Here is a 16,332-nt window from a genome sequence, read left to right as displayed (position 1 = left end):
GTGGCTGGATAACGGGACTCCCGGCTCCGCGGTTCCTCCTCCGGGAAGGGAGCGGAGGCTGCGCTCGCTCCGCCCCGGAGGCGGTGGCTCGTCGGGCGGGCAGTGGCCATGCGGCGAGCGGAGCTGGCGGCCGAGACCGCGCTGCGGGCCCTGCTCCTCGCCACCTTCGGGTGAGTGCGGGACCCCCGCCCCGGCCGCCCCCCCGTGCCCACCCCAGCGCTCATTTGCCTTGTCTCGTTCCAGGATCATGGAGTTCCTGCCGCCCTTCCAGCGCGTGGTGCAGCCCGAGGAGATGTGGCTCTATAAAAACCCCTACGTTGAGGTGGACCACGTTCCCACCGCCCTCATGTTTGTAAGTTTATGGGGTGTTTGGGGTTGGAAGGGGCCGTAAAAATCATCTTGTCGTGTCCCCCCCCCATGGGGGATGCCCCCCTTCCACCAGACGAGGTTTCTCCAAGCCCCACCCAACCTGGCTGTGACCAGTTCCAGGGATGGGGCATCCACAGCTTCCCTGGGCAGCCCGTGCCAGTGTTTCCTGCATTTACTTTGGTTTTTCCTCTAATTATAAGCTCTCCTGTTAAAGCAAAGCTACTGGCTGAAGGCTTATACTGCAATACCTGGAGCTCCTAGTGCAGGTTGCTGAAAGGGCAGGATATTGTATCCATGTGGATAAATAGCTGAAGGGAGGGGTTGGGAGGATGGAGCCCGGCTCTGCTCTGTGGAGGATGAGGCACAAACTGAAACACAGGAATTTCCACCTGAACACAAGAAAGAACTTTCCTGGGTGGGTGACTGAGCACTGGCACAGGCTTCTCAGAGAAGGGGGAGTCTCATTCCCTGGAGACACTCAAAATCCACCTGGACACAGTCCTGAGTGACATTCTCTGAGGACCCCGAGCAGAGGGGTTGGACGGGATGGCCCCCAGTGGTACCTTCCAGCCCATCCTGTGAGATCAGTACAAACTAGATAAGACTTACAGTAACTTTTATCATATTTTCAGGCTTTACCATCCGGGCTTGTCTTTGGGATTTGAAGTTTATAAACTAGTGTGGACTTTGCACTGTTGTTCGTAATCTTGTTCCACGTCCAAATTCCCAGGAGCACAAAGATAGCATAGCTCTCGCTATCAGGGAACATTTTCCTTGAAAGCAGCTATTTTTAGCAGAGTTTATTATCATTTTATTGTGAAATGTTTTCCCGAGGGCTCCAGGCTCTGTGAAAAGGGTTTGACATAACCCCGTGTAGGACTTCAGGAGACCAGCAGCGTTTCAGAGGGGTTGGCTCCCTCTGGAGCAGGTGTGAGGTCAGGGGCTGTGGCTCCTGAGTTGGACAAGCTCCTGCTTTTCCTGGCAAATGGCACTTGGGATTTTCTGCAAGAGGTGGGCACTGAATATTAAGGACAAAACCTCGGAGTAGCATTTGGAACTGGTGGCATAAAGCACAACATATGCCAGAACTCAAGTGGGAGCAGCTCCTTGGCAGCCTGGCAGCCACACCGTGGGTGCCCCGGGGTGAAATCCCCCGGTGCAGTCAGGCTGAGATGGGAATGGTGATAACTGAGTCAGCAGCTCAGTGGTTTTGCTGACAGAGCGAGGGTGCTGCTGACAGGGCGCTAATGCTGGGGCTGGCAGGGAGGGGAGAGCTGAGGTGCTGTGGCTGGGGACACCCCCAATAACCAGCCAGAGGAGCTGTCTGAGCACTCGAGGACATGCTGGGCTGATCGGGGCCTGCTGCAAATCCAGCTGGGATGGGTTTGTGCTTCTGATGGAAGTGCCCCTTGGAGAGCACGGTTGCTGCTCGGCTTTGGGGAGGGGAAGTCTTCTTGAGCAGCTGCTGTGGTGTTCTGGGAGAGCTTAAAGCTGTTTCACTGGCATCTAAAAATCTTCTTGTTTTGTGCAGTTCATTGCGTTTCTGTCTCCCTTGCTGCTCATCGTGCTGGCGAGGCTGTTCATGAGCGCCGACCGCGAGGACACGCGGGAAGCCTGCCTTGGTGAGCTCCTCCTCGTCCCAGAGGGCTCCCAGGTTGAGCCCTGCCCGCACCTGAATGTGCCTCAAAGCTGCCCTTTCGCACGGGGATGATGCTGACGTGACCCCTCTGCTCTCTCCCAGCTGCCAGCCTTGCCCTTGCCCTGAATGGACTTTTTACCAATGCCCTGAAGCTCATCGTGGGGAGGTGAGAGACCGGCTGGTTCCCAGCAGTGCCACATGGGGAGGGGAGGGGAGGCAGGTCTGCACTGGGGGCAGAGCTGCAATAGCCAGAGCAGGGCTAGGAGCTCAGTGTGACACGCTGGAAAGGATGTGGGTTCTTCTGGCTGTAAAGACAATTCAGTATTAGAACAAACACTGGTGGGGACCTGCTGTCTCCGGCCATCGCTCAGAGGGGCTCGTTCAGACCTGTGCCGGGCAGGATTGCATTGGTGTGGGGATGTGGGTGCTCCGTGGGGGCCCCACACCAATGGCTGTGTGTGCTTTGTGCTTCACGTCTCTGCCCCAGGCCACGGCCCGACTTCTTCTACCGCTGCTTCCCGGACGGCCGAGCCAACGCGGAGCTGGTGTGCACGGGGGACTCCCGCAGAGTGACCGAGGGACGCAAGAGCTTCCCCAGCGGACACGCGTCCTGTGAGTGCTCCACGTCCCCTTCCTGCTGCAGCCCTGGGCAGCGAGCAGTGCAGAGCAGGAGCCGTGGGGAGGGCAGCTTGGGTTTGCTTTGGCTGCGTTCATTGGCCTCGTCGGGGGCCTCAGGTTTCCCTCTGGCAAAGCAGTGGGGTGAGAAATGTGGTCAGAAGCTGTCTGTAACCCCAGGTACCAGCTTCTGTGATCCATCACTCCCAAGCTGGTGCTTGCCTTGGCTCACAGGGGCAGGAGAGACTCCCCTTGCAGCCCTTCCACCACAGGGTGAGGGTCTGACTGAGGGCCCTCTGCAGAGCCCGGAGCTGTTCTGAGCCGATGCTGTTCCGTTCTCTTCCAGTCGCCTTCGCTGGTCTCGCCTTCTCCGCCTTCTACCTGGCGGGGAAGCTGCACAGCTTCACTCCAGGCCGGGGGGGCCGGGCCCTGCGCCTCTGTGCCTTCCTCCTCCCGCTCTTCCTCGCCACCCTCATCGCCGTGTCCCGCACCTGTGACTACAAACACCACTGGCAAGGTGGGTCTGTGCCTGCCCGCGTACCAGGGTGGGGCTGCGGTGCCACAGGGCTGTTCAGGGCCCACAACAGCAACCTGGGGGTTTGCTTGCTCCTCTGGTGGTAATTCTGGTGCCTCCTGCAGGGCGCTGATGCCTTTCTCTGTGTGTTTGAAATATATACCAGCTTGGTTTTACAGCCGAGGGTCAGGCTGCAGGTCCAGCTGAAAAGCTGCTGCTGGAGAATTCCATCAGCAGAGAGGCTTGGGAGGGTGAAGGGTCGTTAACTCTCCTCTGGTCTTGCCCACAGATGTGTTGGTTGGCTCCGTGATGGGCTTGGTGCTTGCATACCTGTGCTACAGGCAGTACTACCCTCCCCTGACAGACTCCATGTGCCACAAACCGTCTCTGTCCAAGCCCAAACCGGTGCCGCCGGTGCATGAGGAGAAGCCTCCAGCTCCCAGCTTCCACCTGGACATACAGTGATGGGCTCTGTCCTGCTGATCCCTGGGTGCCAGGGCAGGGCAGGGCTTTGGGGAGGCTGCTCAGCAGTGGTTCTGATGAGGATGAGCCCCAGGCAGGGGTTCCCTGCAGTGCTGGTGAGTCTCCTGCCCAGGGGCTTGTGTTGCTTCGTTTAATGGAATTTTATAGGTGTCCTCCACTTCAGGCCTCCTGTGAAGCGAGGGGAGCACTTGAGGTGCCACCTTGCAGGATGACAGTCCAGGTATGAAGGTCCTGAAGCAAGAACTGGGAAAATCTGACAATCCAGTGTGCCCAGTCTGGTGGGAGTCCTAGTGTCCAGTCCAGGAAGCACCATTGGTCACCTCCCTGCAATCCAGCTGAGCTGTCCCAGCCCTTCTCCTGGGAAATGAAGTGCAGGACCTGCCAGCCTTGAGTTTTTTCTAATTTGCCAAATAAAGGAGTTTAATTTTTTTAATGAGCTGTGGTACTAAAGCTTTACTTCAAGGCCTGGGTTGTCTCTGTGTAAGCTGTTTCCTCTGGTGTCTGCAGGGGTTGCTGGTGGGTGCTCATTTTGTACCTCTTTCCTTGCAGCTTTAGTACAGTTGTAAGGAGATGACAGCAGAAAATGAAGTGGTGTCTGAGAGCATCCCTGCCCAGGTGCTTGTTTCCCTGCATGTGTTTGTCTCAGACAAGGCAGGGCTGTGCTACCAAGATCCAGAGCAGCTGGCAGGACTGTGTGAGCAGTTGTTTGTCACATCATAGACAAGGAAGGTTCCCTCCACAGACAAGGTGTGGTTTGATCAAGTGTCTGTGTGTGCAAACAGCACAGGTGAGGCTGTAGCAGAGTGAGGCAGATGAGTCAGTAATGACACACTGCCCCATCAGCTGCAATTTGGGCCCTCTGACCCTGCAGCTTCAACAGAAATACAGAAATAGCTTTACTTTCTCCTAAAACTGCACAGGTAAATTCTCCAGCCCCTCCTTCTCCTCCCAGACATGCACGTACCACAGTCATCTACTTATTTATTTTGGCTTTTACTGGAAAAGACATTAAATAACATTTAAAATGTATTTAACTTTTTTTTTTTAACAAAGTGCATAACTTAAAAAGCTGATCATTAGTGTCCCATGTTAAGACTGTTCCTTTTCCTACTCCCGTAGGAGACTTTAGCCAGCAGTAGTTCAGGTGCCAGCTGAGCAGCTTGGCTGTTCCTGCAGTCAGGTAAAGAACAGCTTCTGTTCCTTGGGAGGGGAGGAGAGATGGAGGCTGCAAACAAAACCCTTCCAGTAGTGCAAATAACGGGCAGTGGAGGAAAAACAAACCAACAGGCTGTTGGGGGAAAAGGCTCCTTACCCCATGCAGGGCAAAAGTCAGCGGGAGGGAAAGTGGTTTGGCTCTTCTAAAGGCTGCACAGCAACACCTCACACAGCACTGGAGCCCCAGCCCAGGCACTGAGCCAGCCCGGGGGGTTTGGTGGCCAGGGAGGGAGCACAGGGGCTCTCTGGCCCTGTCCCCCTCGGAGCAGAGCTCCAAGGCAGCTGCAGACTGAGCTGCCTGCAGAGCTGGTGTCACTGCTGCCGTGCCCAGACCCTGTGGATCTGGGCTCCGACTTTGCTGGCTGTATTTTGTACATTTAAAGCTAAAAACAACGACTGGAGCGTGGCGGGCGCGAGATCCCTGTGGCCACCTGAGAGCCCCCGGGCCGGCAGCGCTGCTCCGTGTCCCTGCAGGGCACTGAGGGCTGGCCCAGGCCTCCAGACTGCCCAGGAGCAGCTGCTGTCCCCAGCCTGGCTGCAGTCTGACTGGAAGTGGAGCTTTCCTCAGGTACAGCTGGGCACTGGCGTGGTCAGCACTGGGGGGAGGCCCCTGGTTTGCCAGCGTGGGCTGGGCGAGGGTGGTGGGACGTCACTACCAACACAGCACAGCAGGCAGGAGCACGAGCATGCTGCTCTCACCACGGGGTTTATGGGGCACCCGGCACGGCCCAGGGGTGCACAAACATGCAGCAGCAGTGCAGATGAGGGGGGCTGGTGAACAGATCCTGCTGGCTCAGCAGCAGCCTGGGCCCTGGCAGTCCTGGTGCCGGGTGCTCTGTGTGAGCAGTCAGCAATCTCCCCCGCTCCAAGGCTGCTGCAGCTCCCTCCAGGCTGCGTGGTTAAGGCTTTTTGCTCCTCAAGGTCCCGGGCTGTGAGTGTCCTCACTGAGCCAGGAGCAGGGTCAGCCCCTCGGTGGGTTCTGAGCCTGGACAGCTCGTGTGCTGCAGTGCTGGAGGAGCTGGTGAGGGGCTCACAGGGTGGAGGGTTAAGAGTACACGTTGCCACAGGGAGTCACCATGCGGGTTCTGTGTGTGTTCGAGCAGAAGTGTTTTCCCTTGATAGTTTTACCCCCCACCACCCCTACCCAAAATGGAGGAAAATCCATCCTTATCTCCAGGTAGCAGCAAGTACTTGGGAAGCAGCATGCAGGACACGGCAGCAGAGGAGAGAGGAAGGCAGAGAAGAGATCTGGACTTTCCTGGTGAGTACTCAGTGGAATTAGATCTAAGAAAGCAAAAGGAGGACACAGGAATAGCTGCAAGTGAGGCAACCAGAATCTACCCAGCACAGTCTCCTGGACCCTCCTTGGTTCTCTCCTCTTGGCCTGGTGGTGGTCATATGCAGGGAACAGGAAAGAAGCCAGAGGTGCTGACAGGCCAAAGAAAAAATCTGACACAAGTTCCCTGCCTTAGATAAGGGATATTGTTCCCTCAGACAAACCAGATCTCCTCTGAGATGTCCTAGGAAACAAGGAAGGGGTTTAGGCAAAGGTGACTTACAGCCAGAACAGCACAGGTTGGTCACTGGCTTCCTTGCAAAGGCTGATCCAGTGTGATGCCTTGTGTCTGGTAGATCTCCTTCAGAACCAGCAGAACCGTGTCCTCTGACTCCCTGGAGAAGAAGGACATGGGGCTTAGAAGGGGATGCTTCCCTGCACCCTGTCAGGACATGTGTGATGTTTTGGGTAGATGTGGTCTGCAGATGCCCCACGAGGCAAGGAGAACCACACTGGTCTCCTTCCTCTGTCCCTGCCCACCCTCTGTGTGTCTCAGGCAGGAGAAGGTCTTGTCCCCTCAGTTAAGGCTTTTCTTACTACACAGGCTTTGAGAGTGATGCCATCCTGCTTCATCCCACGTGAGTTTGAAGCTCTGATGATCACAAACCCTTACCAGTAGCAGAGATGCCCTTGGAGTGCAAACAGATACTCGTTGAAGCTCTCTATTGGCTTCTCCTGCAGCACGTAGTCGATGCGGTTCCCCCCGTTCAGCCTCCCCACGTTAATGAGGGGGGCCTCTTCCTTCACTGCTGCAGGGGGCTCCTCTGGCTTTGTGTCTGCAGGAATGAGGAGCAGCGTGGTTCAGCCATGGGGCACCAGCAATCATGACAATACAGGCAGCTGAATTCAGTGCCTGGAAACAGTAGTGCAAGAGACAGCCAGAGCAGGGGGACAGGCTTAGCAGGCTTAATAAGTAGTGTGGTGTGCTGAGACCCCCCAGAAAACCCCTTCATCAGGCACTAACAGGGGAAGGCCACAGCATCTGGGGAGAGCCAGGTGCACCCACAGCCCAAAGGCAGCTGGGCACAGACGAGGGGCAGCGTGGCTGTGGGGAGCCCGAGCACATGCTGCTCCACGGGCAGCTCCCAAGGCTGCATCCCTGCCTCCCCTCTGCCCAGTGCACCCCCTGGCACTGACCTGGCTGCTTCTCCGTGCCAGCCTCTGCCTCTGCTTCGGCGTCGGTGCTCCTGGCCTCCAGGGCCGGCACTGGGGCGCGGGTGAAGGACTGCCAGGCCACCCTCAGCGACCCCAGCAAGTTGTTCTTCAGGTCCACGCTCATGCGTGTCAGCCCTTCCTTCAGCTCTGCAAGGCAGGAGGGGGGTGGGTGTGGGGCTGGAGGCTGCAGCAGCCCTGGGCCGGGGGACAGGGGCTGCCTGTGCCCTACCGAGGTGCATCCTCTTCCTGCCCTTGTGGTGGGGCAGCAGCATGGGCTCAAACTCCAGGTCTGGGACGATCATGGGCTCGATCCGATAGGCAACGGGGTCAAACTGCACAGAGGAGAGGGACAGTGAGCAGGGCTCGTGCTCCATGTGCCTCAGGCAGGGCAGCTCTGGTTCTTGTACCTACGGGGTGGAAGATGTTGAAAAAGCCTTTGCAGGTGGGCAGGCTGTAGTTGGGGTCGATGCGCTTCACTCCTCGCACTGTGAGGAACATCCCGATGGGAGACCCGAAGGCAAAGAAGATGGTGGGCTTGTAGTTCAGCTGGGGGTAGTTTGCTGAGACCTGGGAAAGAGGGAGGTTCGGATTTGTTCCTGAGATGAGCTCCGTGCTGCTGTTACAAGGGCCTCATGGGTGCAGTCAGAGCTCAGCTGTCACCTGTCCTAGGCCAACGTCCCTGTACTGGCAGCTCCTGACATCCTCTGTGCTCTCTGGGTCGTGCTGTGACGGGGAACCCAGCTCAGCTCTGTGCTCCTCGCTGTGCCTGGGAGCTGCTGAGCTCTGATCCTGCAGCAACACAAAGGGGTCCTTGTGTGAGAGGGATGGGATGTGATGGGATGAGCATAAGCTGTGCAGAAAACAAACCTGTGTGTCTGCCTTGGAGCTGATGTAATGGAGTATCTTCATTCTTGGTCCTAAGGGAATTCCCATTTCTTTAAGGTTGTTCTCTGTGCACAAGAACTGGAAAATATGCAAGGCAGGTGTTAGTCCAGGAGCAGAGGTGTGGTGAGGTGTCTGTTCTCTGGGATTTTGTTTGTCCTCAGATACATTTCATGTGTGAGTGACTCAGTACCAGATGTGCAGTGGTGGAATGATGGGGAAGAAAAGCAAGGAAGAGCCACAAGAGCCAGTAAAACAGGGGAGCTCCTTACCAGTGCTTGCCTGTCCATTTTCTCCTTCTCAAAAACATCACAATACTCAGACAGCTCCAGCTTCTTCAGAATTTCTTTTACTTCCTTAATACCCCCATTGCTTGAGGTTGTCCTGGACCCCTGTGAACAGATCCATTCGGGATCACACTTTTTGCTCACTAATCTGTACATTGGGGGGTCTCCCCCTTCCCCCTGCAACCCAGAAGTGGGGGGTCAGTGACCCCCTGGATCCAAGCACCACCGGAGAGCCCAGCCTGTACCTGTGCCCTGTGCTCCTCCTCCTCGGGGTCAGCCTTCTGGTTCGTCAGGAGATCAAACAGAATGAGCGACCCTGGGAACAGGCACAGGCAGAGCATCAGAGTCACGGCGGGGAAGAGCCCGAGCCAGCTCCTTGCTGGGATGGAAGAGCAGCACCCTGGACTTTTCATTCAGGACAAGGGGCAATGGCTTTAAACTGACACAGGACAGGTTAGGTTAGACGTCAGGAAGAAATTCTTTACTCAGCGGGGAGGCCCTGGCACAGGCTGCCCAGAGAAGCTGTGGCTGCCTCATCCCTGGAAGTGTCCAAGGCCAGGATGGACGGGGCTTGGAGCAACCTGGGCTGGTGGAAGGTGTCCCTGCTCACGGTAAGGAGGTTGGAATGAGAAGATCCTTGAGGTCATTTCCCCCCAAAGCATTGTATGATTCTACCCTCCCTGCTCCCCTGGCATGGGGATGCTCGTGGCACCTGTGGGTGAGCCCCTTACCCAGGCTGTGCCCCGCGATGGAGACCCCCCCCTTGAAGAGAGGGTTCCTCTGCATGAACAGCTGGTGCAGGCGGTTCATCTCCGAGGCCACTGTGTCCACGATGGTCTGGCAGTAGGTGGAGCTGTTGTAGAAGAACACGTCCAGGATGGTGTCGTTGATGAAGTGACGCAGGCGGTTGATGCTGGGCAGTGTGATCCGCTCCAGGTCACTGCAGGGGAAAGGGGAGAGGGAGTTGCAGCTGAGGATGCCAGGGAACCCCACCAGGCTTCTAAAGCAAAATGTAAGTTGAGAGCAGGATTGACACTGCCTCCAAGGACGTGTGTTGTAATCCAGGCCCCCAGCACATGCTGAGACCAAAAGGAGAGCACAGCCTGTGCTCTTACATTCCAAGAACAAAGAGCCTGTCCTTTCTTCCCCAGGAGCCTGGCCTGCTCTCTGCCCTTCCTGGGACACTGCAGAGCAGTGCTCAAGTGCAGACACTGGGTACTTGGTTCCCAGAGGCCTTTAGAAGGTGTGGATGTCCACAGTCCCTCCAGGGAGGGGCAGAAGCCTTTGCTCTTCAGTGCTGATGGGAGCAGGCGCCTGCTGTGTGCTGCAGAACGGCTGTAGGGAGGGGACCTGGGGGTCCCCATGTGTCCTGCTCACCCCTAAACACTCACAGCTTTCCCTCCGCTTTTCCAACAGAAAAAGTGGTGTTTCCAGGGAAGAGGAGGCCACCTGTGCACGTTTCCATCCCCACAGACACGAGCCCTGGAGGAGGGGGCTGTGGGACACTTACACGTCCACGCCGGTGGAGTGGAGGGAGCTGTGCCAGTTCACGGGCAGGAACTCCACCCGGCCGACCTGCTGCTGCTCCTGGGCCTTCCTGAAGTGTGCCTGCAGCATGCTCAGGGACACGTTCCTGAAGTCATTCACTGGAAAAGAGATGAACCCTTACGGAGATCCATCACGCCCCAGGGCCAGCCCGTGGCACCAACACCACTTAATACGATAAAAGATCATTACGGGGAAATCCCACCAGGGTCTTTAATCTGCTGCTGCTCCCCTAAGTCCCTGAATCTTTAACTAGAGATCAGGGGAGGCTTCATGTCCTGTCACGTGTGTTTACTGGATTTTGCTGTCCCATCTGTACCTCCTTCACATGGGCAGAGCCCAGCAGTCAGGATAAAGTACTTTTAGAAATTTATAAAAAATAACTCTGTTGTGGAGATGCCTGTGCAGGAATCATAAGGGAGGAGATGAACTTGTAAGGACTCGGTTCTGAGGCAGAAAGGCCGATTTCCCTCATTTCAAACGTTCAGCAGCCTTGAAATAGTTTCATCAGCTGGCCACACAGAAGAACAGCCAGCATTCACAGGAAATGCTGTGAAACATCTCAGCTCCCGTGACTTCTACAAGTTAAATCTTGTTGGGCTTCCAGGCAGGTTCAGGGATCACCTGTCCTACAGCACTGAGCACTTCACAGTGAACAGGGATTTGCTGTCCCAAATCACTCCAGAGAATGGGATGCTGCTGCCTGTGGGACCTCACCCAGCGAGATTAACCCGCAGCAATGGATTGAGCAGGCTGCTAATTAGTTTAGCAGGTTTAGACAGGTACTTGGAAAATCCGTATCTGATTTGGGAAACTCACTATTTGGAGCAGCAGCAGAACACGGGCGAGCAGTGGCTGCCCAAACCTTTCCAGAAGGCGGGATTTGGTGCGTTAGTGGACGTTCCATTCGCACTCCCCCCAGTCAGCAGGGGTGACCGTGCAGCCTGCCAACGTGTCAGGATGGTGTGATGCACCCTGACAGCGTTTCCCAGCGTCCAGGATGAGGTTTTTCCTGGCTCAGCTGAGCCGGGCTCCCAGCCCACACCTACCGCACTGCACGATGCTGCGGAAGCGGATGTCGCAGGCTGGGCCGATCCCGTGCACCACGAACACCAGGTGGTCGATCTGCAGGGGCTCTCCTGAGGAGGGAAGGGCAGCTCAGGGCACAGGGGCAAGGGCTCATCCCCCTCCTGTCACCACCCTCGCTCTGGGGGGAGTGGATGCTCCTGGCAGTTCAGCCCCACCCGTGGGGCACATCCAGCACAAGGAAGGGCAGGACCAGGAGGTCTCTGTCCAGCTGCCCCATGCCCAGCCCACTCTGATGAACTACTGGGCCCCATGGAGCTGCACCTCCCAGGTAGGCCCCAGGTGGAGTTAGGACTTGTTCTCTACTTCCCACTCACGTTAGTTTGCATACGTGCCTTCCCGAGGACAGGCATGCATGGATAATGCAGGGGTTAGACAGGAGTAACTGCCCATCCTCCCCACGGGGACAAGTCCTGAGGCCTGACTGGGAGCCCAGGGCAGCTGGGAGGGGACAGAACTGACACTCAGCTTCAGAGATGGGGAGAACACGTGCCCCAGAAAGTCACCAGCACGCAGGTAAGTGATAAACCCCCGTGTCCTTACCAGGGAAACAAACTCTCCTCCTGTACAAACACAGGTGCCAAGACCTCGGGGGTAATTTCAGGCACTGCAGAGCTCCCAACAGCTCTCTGTCTCCATGCAGGAGTTGCAAGCTCACTGCCTTCCCCCCTCTCACTGCCTCTGTGCGTTCACTGATGCCACAGCTCACTGGTGCTGGGGAGGTTGTTGGAACCATTCGGGGCACCAAGTGTTTGGACGTGCACTTCATTTAAAGGATCACGGGAGCTTCTGTCAGTCTTTTTGAGTGCACTGGTTGGAAAACGCTCCATAGCTCTGGATGGGTGGAAGGGAGGAGGGAGCTCACCGTTGGGGATCTCCACAGCGATGTTCTCCACTCCTCTCTTCACAGTCCGGGGTCGACCTTGTTCCGTGGGAGTGGAGACCCAGTCGTCGGAGCTGGCGACAGGATGGTAGTGCACCATCAGCTGGGAAACAAGAAGAGCCTGTCAGTGACCCTGGTGGAGCAGGGAGAGCCTTGGCTGCAGCAGCTGCCGGGTGACACGGGCTGGTACCAGACTGTGCTGGGCCGAGCCCACTGCACAAAGAGGTGTTGAGAGGAAACACGAAGGAAATGCCAGACTTTTCTGGCACTGCCCTCTCCTGTGCACAGGCAGGTGAGGGGAATGCCTCTGGGACAAACCCATTCCTCGGCAGACATGGTTGAAGGGAACAGCACAAAGCCAGAGCACAAAGCAAGACCTGCAGAGACCCAAGGGGGTGTTCTCGCTGGTCAGCACAGAGATCACCGGGCCCTGCTCACCTTTGGGTTGTGCAGGATAATAACTTCTCTGCTGGGGGACTCCAGCTTCTTCTTCCACTCATCCAGGGTCACGGCAATCATGTAAGCTTCCTACAGAAGAGAACACCCTCTGTGAGTCAGCTGGCAATCCTCCCATGAATGTTCAACCTCTTGAGACATTCCCCACCCAGTTTTCGGGATATCTTATCAACACTTTGCGAAAGCGGCAGAGAAATCAGCTGGAGGAGTAGCAGGGTCATCCCAGGATCACCTGCTGAGGGTGTCCAAGAACCTCCCCCCTTTGACAGCAGCAGCGTCAGACTTCCCCATCAGCTTAAAACTGTATTTTTGGCACGTCAGAATAGAGATTATTGCAGTGCTGTGTGTTTTTATGTATACTCTCTATCCCTACACATGCATCTTCCCAAAGCAGAGCCTGATGCTGAGGGTGTTGCAGGAGGATGAGCCACAGCCGGACGAGGGCAGGGGACGGGGAGGCCACAGCAGTGCTCACAGTTCCATTAATCAGCTGCAGGGAGGCCGTGCCAAAGCCTCTTTGGAGTTCGTGTCCTCAGGCCTGACTATGGCGCCAGTGGCCCCATATGGGGTTTGGGACATCAGGGCCGGTGTGTGACAAGGAGAGGCCAGGATAGAAACCAACAGGAAAGGTGTGTTTACCTCCAGTTCCTCGCTGAAGGACTCCGAGTAGGGAATATACTTATTGTCCTTGTCTCCCTTGTAAAACCAGGTGCAGCGACGCACTTCGGACACCTCCTCCTGCCAGTACACGGCCACGCGCTGCCGCTGCTTCAGGTGCACGTCGTACCTGCCCCCCGAGGTCGGGACAACCACATCTTCCTGGTCCTTCCCTGCGGAACCGAGGCCTGGAATTAACCATGAGAGGCCAGAGCAGCGCGCTCCCAGGAGGCTGAAACGTGCCAGAGGGACGAGGCCGGAGCAGAGCAGGTCTGAGCCATGGCAGCAAGCACCAACACTGCCCACGGCCAAGCCCCGAGAGCAGCATCGGGGCATCCTGGGAGAGATGCCCCAAGCCAAACGTCCCCTGGAGGCAGAAGGTAAGATGAAGGCATTAACTGTCCTTGTCTCTGGTGTGGGCCCAGGCTTACATGGCCTCTTCCTGCCTTGCTTAGAGTACAAGTGAATTTATACAAGTGCGTTGTGTAATGGTGGGGGTGCACCTGGGTCTCTAAATCATTCCCCTCCCGGAGAACTCCACACTGACCCCAATAGGGACCTCAAATCCTGTGCATTTCCCTGCCTTTTGGCTCTGCCCCTAGGCTGGGCTGGTGGCACGGTGCCCCGTGCCAGGCTGGGCTGTGGCACTGGGGGCGGGCAGCACGACCTCTAATCCAAAACTTCCTGGGCGAGGGAGGACGGGAGCCAAACCTTGGGCAATCGGAGCTTTGCCCGCGGCAGCAGCGGGTGGCACAGATGCTGACATCTGGCACACAGGGGCCTCAGTGCAGGGCTCAGAGCTGACCCCCAGCCCCTGCTCCTCCCAGAGCAGGCACAGCTCCACGCTTCCCCACGAGGGGAATCCCCCAGCAGAATTCCTGCCATCCTCCTAGCGCTCTCCCAGCCTCACCAGAGGATGCTTTGCACTGTGATTATGTATAATTTAGAGCAGTATCAATTGAACACAGTCAGACCATTTGATGCATCCAAACAGCTCGGTTATTGGGAGCCAGGCACGTGGCCAAAAAAAAGTTCCAATTTAAATTTCCCCGAAGGAAAACCTGGCATCCCAGGTGGAAGCCAGGGATGTGTCCAGGGAATTTTTCCCTGGTACCCAGACAGTGTTTACCCTGAGCACACACCTGATGCTCCCCCACCGACCTCACCAGGCCTGTTCTTTACACCGATTTAAGAGCAGGGACGTGGGATGTAAAACCAAAGGGCGACTGACAGACAGTGGTGGTGGGAGCTGGAGGCTGGGGGTGCCGTGGGACCCCCACCCTTGGGGGGGTGGATGGATGGTGGGAGCTGGAGGCCGGGGGTGCCATGGGACCCCCATCCGAGGGGTGGGTGTATGGCGGGAGCTGGACACTGGGGACGCCGTGGGACCCCCACCCGCGGCGGGTGGGCTCTGCCCGCCCCCCTTACCTGCGCCGTGCGCCTCCTCCAGCCGCTCCGAGTCCTGCGCGCTGAAGGGGACCCACCGCTCCCGCGAGTCCGTGACCTTGCAGTAGAACCAGTGCGGAACCACCGCCTCGTACCGCCCGCCGGGCTCGGGCTCCGGGGGCTCGGCCGGGGGCGGCCGGGGCGGCTCCTGCGCCGACATCGGAGCTGCTGCGCGGGGAGCGCCGGTCCCGCCGCCCCCCGGGGGCTCCGCGGATCGCGCCCTGCGGGGGGACCCGGACCCGCCGCCCGGCCCCGAGCGGCTCCGGCCCCGCTGCCCCGGCGGCTGCTGCGGCGGCGCGGCCCGGCCCGGGCGGCAGCGCAGCCTCGGCTCCGGCCCCGGCGACCGCCCAGCCCGGGGCGGTGCTGCCCGCGGCCCCCCCCGCTGCCGTCACCGCCGGGGCGGAGCGGGGACTGCCCGCAATCCCTGCCCGCAATCGCTGCCTGCAATCCCTGCCTGCGGCTCTTGCCCGTGGTCCCTGCCCGTGACCCTTGCCCCTGTTCCCTGCCCCTGTTCCCTGCCCCTGTTCCCTGCCTGCAGACCCCCCCGCTGGCAGTGACCCCGGCGGGTCCGTGCCCAAGCGCCGTCGCGGGCGGTGCCAGCGCTGGCCGGGACTGTCCGGCCTCAGCCCTTATCCCGGGCGGGTCACTCCATCCCCGAGCCGGGTGCGGGGCCAGGGGTACTGGCATCACCGGGAAGCCCCTCCTGCCTTCGTGCCAGCTGCCTCCCACGTGCGGCAGGGACAAACACTGGAGCATGGGGTGATCTGCAGCAGAAACCACGAGGCGCTGATTTAATGTTTGTTTTTCAGTCCCTCTGTGACCCTTTGGCCTCGGTGGCGATTGAGAAACCCTCTGCTGAGGGCAGGCACTGCTGGAGAAGAAACGAGCAACCCCAGAGTAAGTTTGGTTTCTGTAGAGATGGGCCCTATGACAAACAGAGACAGACTTTCTAATTTGGGCTTTGAGATGTGGGTGGATTCTGCAAGATAAACCAGTTGCCAGGAACTCCCATCCCAGGGCTCACTTCCACCACGGCAGAGGCTGGCGAGGAAAACTGAAGGGCCAGGAGTGCTAAAATGCCCAGCCCTGCAGATGGAGAGCAAACGGCTGCAAACCTCAGCCATGCAGGGCCCACACCAGTCAGTGCTGACACAGCTCCTGCCCAGGCTGCTGGGCAGAGACTGACTCTGTTGGGATCATCTGCCCAAGCCATGACCCACTTTGGTCCCGTGTGAAGGAGGTGGAGGCAGTGGGGACGGATGTGGTTACAGCAGCTGGAGTTTCCTGCAGGCTGAGTGAGGGAGGTGTGCCCTGATCCCTTTGCTCAGCTCAGCTCAGGTGTGGGGTAACACAGAACGCACCCAGGGACGCCCCAAGGTCACACGTAGCCGGGCCATCCCACGGAGCTGTTCAAATTCCTTGCAATGATAACCTGCTCTTCCAGCCCACTTAACGTTCCCTCCTGTGCTTTTCACTAGGGATTTACATAACCCTCTGCCAAGGTGGCAGGAACAGGAAACATTGTTCAGGAATAGGTTACCTGGATGGGTTCAGCACCAAACCAACTTCCTCCTTCCTCACAGGTTTTCCCTGGTTTGGATGCCACGCACGTACCTGCAGTTCTTCTCACCCTGTTCTTAGCAGGTCACCACAGCACAGGGACCTTTGTCCTGTCCCCAGAGCTCTGGGGACACAGCAGCCACCTGCACAGCATGTCCCTCTCTCCTGGCTCCCTGCATTGCAGTGCTGAGTGCGAGGCACCAG

The 16,332-nt window shown here is 57.8% G+C and overlaps 2 protein-coding genes across 2 annotated transcripts; one reads left to right on the top strand and one right to left on the bottom strand.

The window, feature by feature from the left end:
• Nucleotides 1–83: 83 nt before the first annotated feature.
• On the top strand, nt 84–4,056 carry PLPP5 (phospholipid phosphatase 5). Its single transcript, XM_032712590.1, has 7 exons — nt 84–170; nt 244–352; nt 1,901–1,991; nt 2,111–2,174; nt 2,496–2,620; nt 2,970–3,140; nt 3,427–4,056. Exons 1-7 carry the CDS (start codon nt 109–111, stop codon nt 3,600–3,602), a joined length of 798 nt encoding a protein of 265 aa, XP_032568481.1. The 5' UTR covers nt 84–108; the 3' UTR covers nt 3,603–4,056.
• Nucleotides 4,057–4,588: 532 nt separating this feature from the next.
• DDHD2 (DDHD domain containing 2) lies at nt 4,589–14,743 on the bottom strand. Its single transcript, XM_032712577.1, has 17 exons — nt 14,551–14,743; nt 13,105–13,295; nt 12,448–12,537; nt 11,992–12,112; nt 11,090–11,179; nt 10,006–10,141; nt 9,227–9,435; nt 8,741–8,811; nt 8,481–8,600; nt 8,194–8,289; nt 7,987–8,115; nt 7,738–7,893; nt 7,556–7,658; nt 7,309–7,473; nt 6,785–6,947; nt 6,395–6,506; nt 4,589–6,119 (listed from the first exon to the last, which is right to left on the bottom strand). Exons 1-16 carry the CDS (start codon nt 14,726–14,728, stop codon nt 6,416–6,418), a joined length of 2,109 nt encoding a protein of 702 aa, XP_032568468.1. The 5' UTR covers nt 14,729–14,743; the 3' UTR covers nt 4,589–6,119; nt 6,395–6,415.
• Between the last annotated feature and the right edge of the window lie 1,589 nt (nt 14,744–16,332).

The sequence above is a fragment of the Chiroxiphia lanceolata genome, chromosome 28, assembly GCF_009829145.1.
Source record: "Chiroxiphia lanceolata isolate bChiLan1 chromosome 28, bChiLan1.pri, whole genome shotgun sequence".
NCBI classification, from domain to species: domain Eukaryota; kingdom Metazoa; phylum Chordata; class Aves; order Passeriformes; family Pipridae; genus Chiroxiphia; species Chiroxiphia lanceolata.
Note: the sequence above shows the minus strand (reverse complement) of the source record. Positions and strands in the feature narration are given on the sequence as shown.